The sequence below is a fragment of the Sceloporus occidentalis genome, unplaced genomic scaffold, assembly GCF_023333645.1.
Source record: "Sceloporus occidentalis isolate IW3139 unplaced genomic scaffold, rSceOcc1.0.p SCAF_8, whole genome shotgun sequence".
NCBI classification, from domain to species: domain Eukaryota; kingdom Metazoa; phylum Chordata; class Lepidosauria; order Squamata; family Phrynosomatidae; genus Sceloporus; species Sceloporus occidentalis.
In genome coordinates this window covers 39120549-39135800 of record NW_028316988.1, presented here as the reverse complement: position 1 = coordinate 39135800, position 15252 = coordinate 39120549, and the positions used below count along the sequence as shown (strand labels likewise).

The window sequence follows — 15252 nt, the reverse complement described above, 5'->3', positions numbered from 1 at the left end:
ATTAATTTTGTGATGAGCTGTATTTGTGAAAAATACATTCACAGTGTCACACCAATATTTAGAGATTCTTGAAAGGCTGTGATTCTTTAAGGCTCATTATGTGTCTATGCCAAATTAATGTCAAAATAATGAGAGACAGTTTCCATTTTTTCACATGCCACTAGAGGACTGCTCAGTGGAAAACCCTCTTATATAACAGCCAGGACCAAACCTAAGTAGAACAGCTAATTGAAACAGTGAAAACAGAGGAAACGTAAGGCTGTGACCATACACGTTAGGCATTTTATGTCTCCTCCTTGTGGCTTTTCTTGTACGTATGCATAAACACTCAAGAGTCTGCAGATTTTGTAGTCTCCTTTGCACACATAGAGAGTGGGCAGCAGGGATAGGAGGGGGGGCAGAGCTTTTCAACAGAGGTGAAAGTGGTATACACACACACACACACACACACACACACACAGAGCATATACCTGCCCATAATGTGCATAGTCTTGTCCCACTGTCATTCCTGAACAAATAGGTCTTGCAGATATTTTGTAGTGCTTCAAAATTCGGTAGTGCTTTTGTCCTGTCATCCCTGGTATGTACCATGTCTGTGACAGGCTTTTTAAACACATCAAATGATGTAAAAAAAGTTGTAAAATAAAAGCCAGAACTACTTTATGACAGAAATGTCATAAAGCATTGCAATCTTCAACATCCCCAGATTGTCCATTACTGTATGTTTGTAACTGAAGAGCAGTCTCTTAAATGAGTTTGCCATATAGAAAATTAACCAAAGATGATGAAATGTTGTCTTGTCAAGCTGACCAGTGGGTTTTTTTTTTAAATCAAAATGTAAGTTGCTTCAAATTAGAAGGGTTCCCTTTAAACCATTCTGGCAGTACCTCTCTCTGTGTGTGTGTCCTTTTTTAAACAAAATTAATTGATTTGATCAGTGCACAGCAATGCAGGAACTGATTTTTGTGATCTCTTATAAAAAAATTAATGTGGGTGTTTGCAGTACAAATGATGTAATGTTCTTGGCAGTTAAATAGAGACTTTATTTCTTAAACTGACCAGAACTGCCTACTGTTGCTTCAGCAGGTCAGGTTCAGAGGTTACTTGGTCAGATCACCTATGCACCTTTACCAGTCTATTCTGGCTAAGCAAGGAAATGCTCTCCATCTGACCTCCTGAAACTGTGACGTTTGGCTTGCAATATTTTTTCAGCAGGGTTGGCACATAGAACAAAGATTTTTGAATGTCACTGTACATTAAGGTCTTGTAGATTTTCAGATCAAACACATGCATTTCCCCCTTTCTCATTAATAATAATAATAATAATAATAATAATAATAATAATAATAATAAATACCAGAACAGTAGGTGATATTGGTTTGACTGAGGTACAGGTTTGACTGCAGTTACATGTAGAAGCATGTAAAACTGCAAAACAGTGACTGAAACTCATTAGGATAATATTTGCATTCCTTCTAACTGATGCAAGTACCTGGGAGTTAGTTACTGGAAGACTTTTCCAAACCTTAATGGAATTTTTCCCTCTTGAAAATATTTAGTTTGAGTGTTTGGAAACTTTCATTGTAGTGTTCTTCGGTCTTGTAAACAGCAATAACTGCTAAATAAGCCTTGTAGTTTTGTTATAAATGATAATGTAACACTTCAGTTAAACATCTGTACATATATATCTTTTCTTATAAATCTTCTGGTCAATTTTGTTAAAATATAGGTCCATCTATCTTAATTTTGGATTCTAAAGAAACACCTCTCTCAGTGTTAATGAATTGTGTGGTCCTAATGGGAGAACAAGTTCTATATTGATCTAGTGCTTGTGTTTTACAGAGACGTCTGAAAGCAGATGCCAAAAAAGCTATCGGCCGACTGCAACTGCGCACATTGAAACAAGGAGACAAGGTATTGTAAACAAGACCTGAGAGAAAGAGCAGGTACACTTTTCCTGGTGCTTACAGAGTTAGCAGTGGCCAGGAGTTCCTTTAATAACTCCATTTGTGGTAGCTGTGGCCTGTAGTGTTCTAGGAAACAGAGCAAATTATATTACTTGTCACCGTTACTTGTTTTATCTGGGAAAAAAGCTAGTGTTGTCTTCTTTCTCAGAGCTTGTAAAAATAGATGTTTGGGACTACAATTCTCCAGTGTCCCATGGACAGCATGACCAGTTGAAGTTCCCAAGGCTTTGGGATTCAGAGATTTATAGTCCAAAAGATAACCTTTCCAAGTTCTATTATGATATGTTTCTTTAAAGAAAAATCAGTAAATGCACTGGGCTCAATATTTGTTGGCTAGCCCTTTGTCTAACATCTTTTAATTGGATTATACAAACAATTCTATATAAGTTTTTTGGTTGGCCTTTTGGGGTTCAGGTTCTGATTTAAAGTGCTGACTTCTAAATGATCTAGGACAAGGGGGAAATCATGCAGCCCTTACAATGTTGTTGGATTGTGACTCCCATCATTCCTCACCATTGGATATGTTGGCTAGGGACGGTGACACTTGCAGTTCAACAACATCTGGAGAGCCAGATGATTCTCACCATGGTTTAAGACCTGGTTACTTTAAAAATGGCTTTTTCCAATACAGATCTGTCTTGAGTCTTAACACCAACTTCATAGGTCTTACTCACTGTGTCAGCATCTTTTTGATAGTGAACTAGTGGCTGAAAAAATCCACCCCTGTGAATATCTACTAGGTTGATCAGTAGCTGTACATTGTACTATAGATCCTTCTGGCTTATTGTCTACACAACAGTTTTGTGGATATTTCTCAATCTCACAGTGTCTCCAGATCATTATCAAGAATATCTTTGTGTTTATCTTCATATTAGCTACATATCTCCAGAGAAGCACTTGGAAGATTGTGGAAAGCTATCTTAACTATCAAATGAATTGTGGTCTTTACACTTGCTTCATGGTATCATGCTTATACCAACAAGGTATCTTAAAATCTCTTAACTTTAAACTTTTTTCTTTAGGAAACTGGTCCTGATGCAGATAGCTGTGCTGTGTGTATTGAAGTGTACAAGCCAAATGATGTTGTGCGAATTTTAACCTGCAAGTAGGTTGATCCTTTCCCTCCCCTCATTATATTTTTATACTGATAGATTGTTAATTTTCTTCTGTGCAAAGCCTAATTTAGTAATTATTTACTATATTATATATATATTTGTCCAGTTAAAATACTGTAAATTAGCTTGGGGGTTTCAACAGTTTAAATCATATTCTTGATCAAGGGGAGCCAAACAAGTTCACTGAGAAAGTCAGATTCTTTAGGGATGTTTCTTATTCCATATACCTCCAGCACTGAAGTAGAAGATGCAACACAGATTCTAGTTATCTCTTCAGAAGCTCATTTGTTCTTCGTTCAAAAAGTGATTCTGGTAGATGAATGTATGTCAGTATGTAAATCAGGTCTCTTAACCTACATTCCATTTTTAATTCTAAACTTTACTCAGGAATACTAAATTATTTGGCCACCTCTTAGACAGCTCAGGGCAGAACTGTGCGTTATGAATTAAACAGAGTTGGTGACACAGAAGCAGGCTTGGTAGGTTCCCCTCCCCTTCGTAAAATGTACTGCATATCCTGATGTCATCAGTTCTTTTCTATTCCATATCAGTGGTTGCTATTGGCAAGGTGGGGGAAGAGGTAAAAAATTAGGGTACCTTTTGCTACATGTTTTACATGATATTTAAGTTTCTATTGCAAAACTTACAAAGCTAAGAATTGTATTTCAAACAGCTTCTGCCAATGATTTTGCATCTCTGCTATGTCAAAGCAACAGTTAGAAGTAGCAGTTACAGAACACATTACCTTAGCTGAATCAGGCAAGTAGGGATTGGTGGCTTAGCTCATGATTATTAGAGTTGAGGGAGGACTTACTTTCTAACACCAGATGACAGAAATTACCTTTAATATGTCCTGAATGATAAACATTTTCGTTTCAAACGTATAAAACTCAAATTATCAAACATGTTCAATTGTCATTATATGATGGGCTAATCTTTAACAAAAATAAAACAACTCAATAAGTAAATGATAAAACTATATATAAAAAAGAAGCTTTGGGATGGACAGTGATGCAGACATAATGGTTCACGTTCTGTTTTTTAGGGCTAGTAAACAACCTGTCACTTACTAACTGAGCAGTGTCCAAACTGTGCTTGAGCATATTAGTGTGCCTCGAGAAATAAATGGAATATAATTTTTGGTGGGTTTTTCGGACAATGAGGCCATGTTCTAAAAGAGTTTATTCTTGATGTTTTGCCAGCAGCTGTGGCTGGCATCTTCAGAGAATGCTGGAATGGAAGGGAGTGGGGTATATATACTGTTGGTTGAGAGGAGGTGATTTGCATGTTAATCTCTGTGTTGCTGAATATCAAGGCGTACAGGGTGTCCATTTACTTAATGATCCATTGTCTGCTGGGAATACACCTCAATGGCTGGCATCTTCAGCGAATACTGGAATAGAAGAGAGTGGGGTATATATACTGTTGGGCCTTGCCCAAGGTGGGCCTTGCCATTCAACAACAGAACAACACACAACATGCAAATCACCTCCTCTCAACCAACAGTATATATACCCCACTCTCTTCTATTCCAGTATTCGCTGAAGATGCCAGCCACAGCTGCTGGCGAAACATCAAGAATAAACTCTTCTAAAACACGACCTCATAGCTCAAAAAACCCACAAAAAAATTATGGATGCTGGCCGTAAAAGCCTTTGATTACACAAAATGGAACATACAATTTAAAAGTCTTCTGTGTGACTACAAAACCTTCATCCACATAGGAACCCCCCCCCTTGCTGTGTGTCTCCATGGTCCTCTGAGATCATCTTTGTTTCCTCCCAGTTAGCTGTGTTAATTCTCCATCTGTCTGCACTGGATGGGTGTGGTTCACTCATTCCATCAGTCCTGGTGCAGTGTGTTTTTTAACCTAATTTGGGGAGGAGGCAAGGATAAAAAATGACTCATATACACACACACTGACTGAACTTTACTGAGGACAGGTCATTCTCTCACACACTGTAGAAGTAAGCCATTGTATGCCTTGGGTATCATAAGCTTAGGAAATGCCATGTAACTGGTTTAGTGAAACTTTTTTTTAGCAAACTATAGCCTGAGGCAAACTACGTGTTTTATTGTACATGGCCTAAATAAAGCCATGGTGACTAGAAACTCCCCTTAATCTGCTAAATAGTGCACACAGATAAGAGGAACTATTTCCCCCCACAAGGTAGTTCATATGTGACAGGGTATTTCTTAGAAGTAAGCGACATCCTGAGGTTTCCTATGTGCAGTGTTGACAGCTTGGCTGTGCTTAAAATGCGAGTGACTGGATGGGAACCATTAAATCTTGGTGAATTGTTCAGATACTAAGGTATATACAAATTCTAGATTTGAACGTATATATTACTAAGGCAGGAATCCTGTTGGTTAGTCTGAACTAAAGTAGACCCAGTCAGTGAATGATAAATCAATACATAGACAAATCCCATTGATTCAGTGGGTTTACTTTAGACAGGACAAACAACAAAATTCAGGCTGTTGTCTTTCTTAAACCCTTGCTTAACAGATACTCTGCATTGTACTGCTTAACTTACAGGGTCTCTAAACTGCTTTCCAACTACTTATTAAAAGTAGTACACAAAGGACAGATTAAATATATTACACTTAAATAAATATTAATATCGAAACTGAAATAGGAACCAAAGATGAAAACTTAGGGCTAAGTTCCAAGACGGAAGAAAAGGAAGATTAAAAGCCCGTGGGAGAGAATTACTTTGCCCTGAGCTATGTGACTAAGATAAACAAATAGGGAGGCAGCAGATAGAAAATGGATAAAGAAAAACCTTTTTTCTTTTGGATGTTAGACTGTAGCTTTCATCATCCTTGTTATTGGTGGGAGATGCAATCCAAGATCATCTGCATGGCCACACATTCCTCACCCCAACGTCGAAGGTCGTTCTTTACAGTTTCTTGGATGGGGATTGGTCCACTTCAGTCTGTGCTGGTTCAGATTGTGTGGACACAAACACACAGTTTAACACTTGCTCAGTGTAACATACACATGTTCTTCATATTTGCTTTCTTTCTCAAATACACAAAGTTGCTTCCTATTTTCATTATATATCACTTACTGATTTTTTCCATTAAATCCACATTTGCTCCCCCCCCCCATTTTTTTTTTTACAAAGCTTATGTGGTTTATTTTCTGTAATTTTTTTATACCCTTCTCTTCAGCCAAAAGGCTATCAGAGTGACTTACAAACTGTTAATTAGACATTGAGGCGCTGTACAGACCAGCACTTTGTGCCGGCCTCCACGCTTACTAGGGTTGCATAGGGGCGGCCTTTTCAGGCCCCTCGCAATCCTAGTATGTTGTTATAGTGACGCTCTTTCTACATGGGCGCCACCATTACAATATCATGGCTGCGCCGTCTTCACATGGGGCGGTGCGGACATGACTTCTTCATGCAGCTGAAGGGCACCTGTGGCGCCCTTTCTGTGGCACCGGAAGGAGCTCTGAAACGGAGCTCCTTCCTTGGTTTGTGCCACTGGTGCAGACTTTACACGGCTGCACCAGCAACACAAAGAAGAACGGGGACAAGTGGCCCCTTTCTCCATTCCCCCGCTGCTGTTGGGGTGTCTTTGAGGCTTGCAGCCCCAAGGACATCCCTTTCCAGGCTGTGGAGAAGCGGCATTTTGCTGCTTCCCCGCTGCCTGGAAAAGCGGCAGATCGGGGCGTCAGAACTGCCGCTGTGGCAGCTGAGGCCCCGATCCGTCCGGGAAAAGGACGGGTGGAGGCCGCCCCAAAACGGTGGTCTGTAAACCGCCTCAGACATTATAGCTCTTAGCCAGGCAGACCCTTAACTTCCTTAAATCTCGCTGCCACCACCCAGTGAATTATAAATGGATTTCCCTTAACCTACACTGGGACCGGTTAAGGAACCTTATTTCTACTTCTTTACTGATCTTTCCAAGCATCAACTGATCCAAGACACGTGTAAAACGAGCGTCGAGTAGTAGATACTCTAAGGAGATATCTAGTATAAATAACAAAATATTACTAAATTATAAATCATACAAGATATTAAGAATCTTGCAGGTACAATATATGTAAGTATATAATATTCAGTTCATATAAGCTATTAAACAAATAAATAAACCTAAGTGTCCAATTCTGAGACTAACTTCCAAGATCCGCTCTTTCACTCTCTCTCTCGATCTCCAACCGACACAATATGCTGTTTTGACAAAAATAGTTAAGACACACAATTATCCTGTTTGTGTTGCTTAGGTTACTTGTCTGAATTTTGGGGGACTTCTAAACAGTGCCCCTTGCTTTAACTGTTAGAAAGCAGGATTTCTTTTCCCTAGCCTGAAGGCTCATATTCCACTTTATTTTTCTTTCTTTCAGTCATCTCTTCCACAAGAACTGTATTGACCCTTGGCTGCTTGAACACAGAACATGTCCCATGTGTAAATGTGACATACTCAAGGCTCTAGGAATTGAGGTAAAGCTATAGTTTCTGCTTACATTAATAATCATCTGACTTCCTGCCACCTCTCGATCTAACATGGTAAATCAGTTGAAAATATGATTGCACCACTATGCTTGATAAGACATTTAGGCCAACTAAGCAGGAAAGTGATTCCACTGCTAACTAGAAGGCAAACTGTGATCATTTTCTTTGTGTCTTTTTCTCATTACATATTTTTCTCATTACGTTCTGTGTGCTAAGCACATTTTAGCGCTAAAGGTTTGGTTGTATTGGTTTAGTATCTGTACGCTTACCTAACAGAAAAACGAAGATAAACATAATATAAATGAAACAAGTATGTAGAGAGATCTTGTAGCACCCTTGAGACCAACTGAAAGAATGAAGTTGGCAGTATGAGCTTTTGTGGACTTCAGTCTACTTCTTCAGATGCATTTGAGGAAGTAGACTGAAGTCTACAAAAGCTCATGCTGCCAACTTCTTTCTTTCAGTTGGTCTCAAAGGTGCTATAAGACCTCTCTACATACTGATTCCACAGACTAACTCGGCTATATCTTGGAATAAATGAAATAAGCTATCTCAAATTAAATATACTTGACACAGGTGGATATTGAAGACAGAGCAGAGTCCTTGCAAGCCACAGTGCCCACTGAAGCCTCTAACATCCCTTCACCCACTGAAGAGGATAATCACAGCGAGACAGCATCATCTGGCTATGCTTCTGTTCAGGGAACTGATGAGCCTGCTCCAGAGGAACCTGCCCCTTCAGCAAGTAAGTAGACTATTGTTCCTGTAGAGTCCACTGGCACTTCCTTGTTTTTCCTGTTTTTTAATAGTAAATGTGTTTTTAAATTATTATTATTATTATTTCCTTGGCATTTGGAATGCCAGGCATGCATTAGAAATAGGGGGGAAAATACTGGTATTTGCTGCCACCTGCTGGGTGCTGACATCTAATCAACTGCATATAATTCTTCTATCCACCTGACTCTTTTAAGGGATAATGCTCAAGTGCTAAACCCAACATAAAGTTCTCAAGCTTTGTCCCTTTAACAGGAGGCTGCTGCTTCCTGCACTGTAAAAACAGCAGAGGCTCATGGCAACTTAGAGACTAATGTATTTTATTCGATGTACCGCAATCTCCCGTCACTAGTTCCAGCTTCTGCCAACCTAGCAGTTCAAAAGCATATAAAAGTGCAAGTAGATAAATAGGTTGCACTTCAGTGGGAAGGTAACATTGTTCCGTGCGCCTTGGCGTTTAGTCATGCTGGCCACATGACCATGGAATTTTCTTTGTCGACAATGGATCTCCCATCTTAACAAAGGAGATGAGCACTGCTTAATAAAGGAATCTTTTACCTTTACTCTTCCGTGCCATAACACTGTGCTTTTGCTTTGAAGAGCTACCATGACTTACTATAATCATCTCTGTCCCCCAAATTTTTACATATTGTGATAATTCGGGTGACTTGTGTTAATGTGGCTGGGCAAAAATCAGTGGTATAAAGGAGAGACACCGCAGACGCGTATCTAGAGATAGGCATACCCATAGTATTCTGAACATTTGTTTGTTTATTATTTATTTGCTGCCTTTCTCCCAGCAAATAAAACCATTTAAAAACTTTACAATAAAAATTTAAAAGACAGTTAAAAACAACTTTTGGAACTCCAAATAATTTACATTATACAGTAACCACCAAGGATTTTGGAAGAACTTTCACTAAAAACAGGAGTGTATCTGTTCCATATGATCATAGTGGCAAAGCTTGAAGAAAGATAGTAGGAAGTGAAAGAAAGTGTATTTGGGAAAGTCTTTCAGCTTAAACATGTGGCCTTAGCTGTGTGAGCATGTGGAACAAGCCATCTGCCATATTCATTCTGAATATTGGGAAATCCCTGCAAATAGATTTGAGTTATTGGAATACAAAGCAAGAAATTAATAGGTATTTTCTATTAAAAGCTTTTCCTTTGCTATAAGCTTATTAAAGTCTTCTAAAAATTGGAATTGAGGTGCAGTTTGAATGGATTACATACTGCTCAGTTGTGACTCTTCTTTCTTTCTAAGATTGATTTTTATTCCTTTTCTTTTTTCCCTAAAAGATGACAACCTCCACCTTGTGAACAACACACTGCAGTCTCCAACCGTAGATGTGCTTCCACATCTTGACAATCCAGCTTTTGAAGCAGATGAAGTACAAGTCCAGGAAGCAAAGTCTTAAAATGACTGCCATGAAAAAACTGCTATCTACTTGACAAACCAGCATCAACCAATGACAGATCTGATCAGACTGATGTAGCAGCAATCTTGCCTTGATAATGTGATAAAATACACAATTTAAGGTTGCGTTTCTACGGTTTGACTTGCCCACTAACTTATTTCCTTGTGGAATTAATTATGGCGCTCTTCGTCTATCTTTCAGTTATGACCAAGGAAGACAGAATCTTAAAACCGAGTCATCTGAGCACAAACACTTTGTCATGCGTTAGAACTTAACTTATTCAGCCTACAAAAATTGTACTGGTTGTTTTTAAAGGTCTTCTAGTTTTAAATTAACTGTCTTAATTGACTTGGGTTTTTTGAGCTTTGGGTTTCATGTACTCACTAAAGTATATTGCTTTTCAGGATCAGCCTGGTTTATTGTGTGTTTATATAACTACGGAGCAGCCTTATACTCACATCTTAAGCTCTGGGGTTAGCTTCTTGCTGCGTTCGACTACTAGACCAAACGAAACAAGCCACTTCTCAAACATACCCATAAAATAATTTGGGAATTCTCTGCACTTAGTTCACTAGATAGAAGCAAGTTAAAACTTGTTAAACAAAGGGCACATTCCGTTATTTGAACAAATGGTTCATTAACCATTTTGAATGTGCACATTTTACTGGGGCAGGAGGAATATGGTTAATGGACATACACTTTACCCATGTTTAGTGTGAACTGCTTTAAGTTTTAACGGATGCACACTGCCACATAGTCCTGAAATGTGCCCAGTTTTTTAAATGCTGCTCTCAGCTTTGTTAGATGCTGAAGATCTGTCACTCAGAGGGAATTTTTGTTGCTGCTACTCTGAAGGAATTGTTAAATAAAGATAAGGTTAAAAAGTTCTGTTGCTATTCAGAGTTGTGGGAGAACATGAGTAAAGTGGCAGTTGATGAATGGATGAACGTCTTCTGAAATTATTTTTCTAATGTGTGAGACATGAATTTGAACATAAAGAGGGGGACTCAGGGTGCCTTAGCATGGAGCCTGGAACCTCATCCACTCAAGTGAACTACTGTATCTAATAATGCACTTTATTTTATTTTGTATTCTCCATGGCTGTTTCCAGTGGCAAGGCTAGAATAAATTTGGATTGAAGAATGGCAATAATGTCTTTTTAACTCTGCGGTTGATTCTGACAGGAGACAACGGTACATCTTTCCCCTCGTTTTTGGATAGTGTTTGATAAAGTTGTAAATAATTTTGATTTCTATTAAATTCTGTTGACTGCGAAATGTAAATAAAGCTCTTCTAATGTCTGTTAAGGATGTTTACTTATTTTTTTTATAATAAAAGCGGTTGTGTATAAACTGGACTGGACTGTGTTGGTCATCTAGCTCTTGTCAGACAACACTGTGATTGTATGGAACTCCAGAAGCTGTCCATCTTAGCTTTTCATTGGTGGTAGGCATAAGTTATGACAAATATAAGCATGTGTATATTATGATCAATATGTGTCTCTCTCTACTTAAGCAGTCAAGTGGGATTAACTGGAGACTAGTTAGAAGGGGTGAAGAGCTTTGGGTTTTCTAGAATCTGTGACCCTTGAGAACATTCAGCAGCTTCTGGGGATCCTCCCAGGCTTCATTTTCCCCATCCTTTCTTAAGACGTTGTTCTATTGCAATTTCCATCATCCCTCACCATTGAACTATTGAGTTATAACACTGTTCTCCATTGCTGGAAAAATCCTTGCAAGGATACTGCTGAAGAGATTAGTTCCTGCCATTGCAGAAGAACTTCTCCCCGAAAGCCAATGTGGCTTCAGAGCTAATAGGAGCACTATAGATATGGTATTTGCCCTTAGACAACTGCAACAGAAATGTAGATAGCAGAATAAAGGACTCTATGTAACATGTGTCGAATTCACCAAAGCCTTCAACACTGTGAGTAGAAAAGGTCTGTGGCAGATCCTGGAACGACTAGGATGTCCCCCTAAATTCCTTAAAATGATCATCCTGCTACATGAAGGCCAGCAAGGTCAAGTCAGATATGGCAACGCTCTCTCGGAGCCCTTTCTAATAACTAATGGAGTGAAACAAGGTTGTGTTCTCGCTCCAACTCTATTTACAATCTTCAGCATGATGCTCCAGAGGGCTACGGCAGATCTCAAAGAAGACTGCATTTATATATGCTACCGTACTGATGGTAGCTTGTTTAACTTAAGCCGCTGTTTACGCACAATTCTAAATACACAGTGGACTGAGTATGTGACAAATGTTGCTGTCCTTGAGCAAGCAGGGATCACCAGCATTGAGGCCATGCTATTGAGGACGCAGCTGCGCTGGGCAGGACATGTTTCTAGGATGGAGGACCATCGCCTCCCAAAAATAGTACTCTATGGTGAACTCGCCATGGGTCAGCGTAAGAGGGGCACCCCAAGGAAGAGATACAAGGACCCCCAGAAACAACATCTCAGGCTCGGCCAAATTGATCACCAACAATGGTCTGCCCTGGCCTCGCATCGGGAGACATGGAGACGCACTATCTATGATGATGCAGCCTTTTTTGAATGAGTCTCGAAGAGAAACTCCAATGCAGAAAGAACCACAACCCAGAAACATCACCCAAGGAGACTTTCTGCTGTGCTTTATGCAACTGGACTTGTTTATCTCAGATTGGCCTTTTTAGTCATCAGTGCGCTTGTAGAAAGCGTGGGATGAGTCCTTCCTGAATCTTCGTTTGCAAAGAAAAGCCATATATATATATATATATATATATATATATAGTAAAGATATATAAGTTTATATATCTATTAGTGTGTGTGTGTGTGTATATATATATATATATAGTATAGCTATGTATATATAGTAAAAATGTAAATTTATATTTAACTATATAGTGTGTATATATATATATATATATATATATTATAGATAGATAGTGATATATACTATACTTAGCTGTATGAATACAGAGCTTTGCTCTGCTGCCAAGACAAAAAAACCTACACTCCCCAGAATTCCACTGCGCTGAGCCAGGGCAGTCAAAGTGGTGTCAAAACCGGGTTATCCCTGCAGTGTGGACGCAGCTGGAGGAAACAGCTCCCCTCCCTCCCTTTCCCTTTCCCTGCTGTGCCCTTGGGTAAGTTGGGTTGGCCTGCCTCCACCACAAAAGGGGAGGAGCCAAAAGAGCCAGTCCGCGCAAAGCTTGCCGGGGCTTGTAGTGCGTCACTGTCGCGGTCCCCCACGGAAGGGGCGGAGCCGTTGTGGGCGGAGGACTACAGCGCCCAGCGTTCCCCGCGCGGGGGAAGAGGATTGGCCCCGAGCGAAGCCCCGCCCCTTTCTGGCTGTGTGTTTGTGGACGTGGGAGACCGAGGCGCGTCAGAGGCGGCGATGTGGCTGAATCCGGAGGAGGTGCTGCTGAAGAGCGCGCTCAAGCTCTGGCTCCAGGAGCGCTCCAACCGGTACTTCGTCCTCCAGCGCAGGCGAGGCTATGGCCAGGAAGGCGGAGGAGGAGCAGGCATCGCCGGTGAGCAGCAGGCGCCTCGTCCCCTCGTCCCCTTCCCTGGGTTTAGCGGCTCTGGAGACCTGGGTCACACTCTCTCAGCCTCAGAACAAAAAATGTGCCTCCTGGGGAGAAACCTTGTCAGGAAGACCCCTTGGTTGTTTGTTTGTTTGTTTGTTTGTTTTAATTTGTTTGTATTCTCTCAAAAAGGGCGCCCCATCCCCCCAGGCGGCTCACATATAATAATAATAATAATTAAAAACACAATTAAAATAACCTTAATTCAAGATCTTTTAAAAATGTAAGACCTAACCCAGAACAACAACCTTCCCCCCAAAAACACAGTGAAAACAACCCAATTCAAAGGCTACAAAGTTACAAATGTTGAACTGACAAAAGTTAGAAACAACACAGTTATTGTGTTGTTTTTAAGTATGTTTTAAGTTCCACATTGTTTAATTGTATTTTAAAGGAGGGGTTGAGGGTTGGGATTGTATATTTTAATCTTGTAAGCCGCCCTGATTGCATTTTGTAGAGAGGCGGGATATAGATAAGTTTTGTTGTTGTTGTTGTTGTGTGCGCCTCCAAGTTGGAGGCTGAGAGAGTGTGACTCTCCCAAGGGCAGTCGGTAGGTTTAACCTGGATCCGAACCCAGGTCTCCAGAGTCTTGATCTGCACTACTGCTGCCATCCTTGCTCTGGTCAGTGTCTGATGCTAGGCATGGGAACGCTTTCACTCTTCCTATCTCCTCCATTGTCATTACCTTTGTTTTCTTTGTAAGCCCTTCCCTTTGCGCTCTCTCCCTTCATCTTCCTTAGTAGTTGCTATAAGCCTGTGATGCTTTCTGCTCGTAGTGTTGGAACTTAGTCACAACCTTGACACCGCACTCGTCCCTCCGCATTTGCGGCTTTGACTTTGGCAGATTGGATTACCCACAGGTTTCATTAATATGTCCTCTCTAGGAATATCTAGGTCCTCCGGCGCAACTCTATGATCAATTTTAACCAAAGGTCACACTGAAGGACCTGGAGGTTCCTAGACAGGACACTCACTAGGCCTTTGTAGCTCCTCCAGCGCAATTCTGTGGTCAATGTCTGGCCGGTGTTGACCATAGAGTTGCACTGGGGGACCTTATTATTTCTTCATCTTGGAATAGTCTATCATTCAGTTGTCAATAAAATCATTTCTTTGTGTGATTCCTCATTGTCAACAACATTGCGTTGTGGCCTGTCGTATCCCTAGGTAGAGTTTCCGTACTCTTTATGTCCTGAATTAAAGATGTCGAAATTAAAAGGATATCGGTTCTCAATAAGGATCTGTGCTTATTGGAATAGTTCATAAATCCCTTTACTTGATCATGTTTGTATCTAAAGACATCTGGCAGCGAGAATTGTTCCATCAAATCAAATAATGTTTTAGATAGCTTTCCCATTATTATTATTATTATTATTATTTATATAGCGCTGTAGATTTGCATAGCGCTGTACATAAAACAATAAATATAAAAGAGTAAACCTGCCTCTGGCGTACAATCTAAGAAATAGTAGGATAATACATATAAAATACATAGCAATACAGGAAATGATTCAATAAAACTTGAATCTTGATTCCTTGATTCTTTCTTATATCTTTTTTTTATTTTCAGTCAATTTTGGGATCTATTGCCCCATTCCAATTACCTAACATTATTATATTTTCGTAATTGTAACCCATTAGATCCACTTTTAATTTCCTGTAGAATTTATCTTTATTTTCAGGGGTACCACATATTCCTATTATTAATATTTTCTATTGATCTATCTCAGCTTATACACCTACGTAATGCCCTTTCCCATCATTACATGTTTTTTGTTTGACTGTTATGTTTAACGTATAGTACTATCCCTTTCCTCCGTCTTTGCTCTCTGACGGTTCAGTGTGCAAACATTGGTTTCATGCACGAAATTATTAAATATACTATTATTATGCTTAAAATTACGCTACATTTATAATGTATATACAAAGCATAAATGAATTTCATGTTTAGAT

The 15252-nt window shown here is 39.7% G+C and overlaps 2 protein-coding genes across 2 annotated transcripts in view; both read left to right on the top strand.

The window, feature by feature from the left end:
* RNF128 (ring finger protein 128) overlaps nt 1–11094 on the top strand; it is a 34441-nt gene extending 23347 nt beyond the window's left edge. Inside the window, exons 3-7 of the mRNA XM_089536353.1 lie at nt 1843–1914; nt 2990–3072; nt 7437–7533; nt 8122–8290; nt 9619–11094. Coding sequence (XP_089392479.1) covers nt 1843–1914; nt 2990–3072; nt 7437–7533; nt 8122–8290; nt 9619–9737 — 540 coding nt within the window. The 3' untranslated portion in view covers nt 9738–11094. The remainder of the gene's footprint in view (nt 1–1842; nt 1915–2989; nt 3073–7436; nt 7534–8121; nt 8291–9618) is intronic.
* Nucleotides 11095–13112: 2018 nt separating this feature from the next.
* LOC149308713 (TBC1 domain family member 8B-like) overlaps nt 13113–15252 on the top strand; it is a 36695-nt gene continuing 34555 nt past the window's right edge. Inside the window, exon 1 of the mRNA XM_089536350.1 lies at nt 13113–13248. Coding sequence (XP_089392476.1) covers nt 13113–13248 — 136 coding nt within the window. The remainder of the gene's footprint in view (nt 13249–15252) is intronic.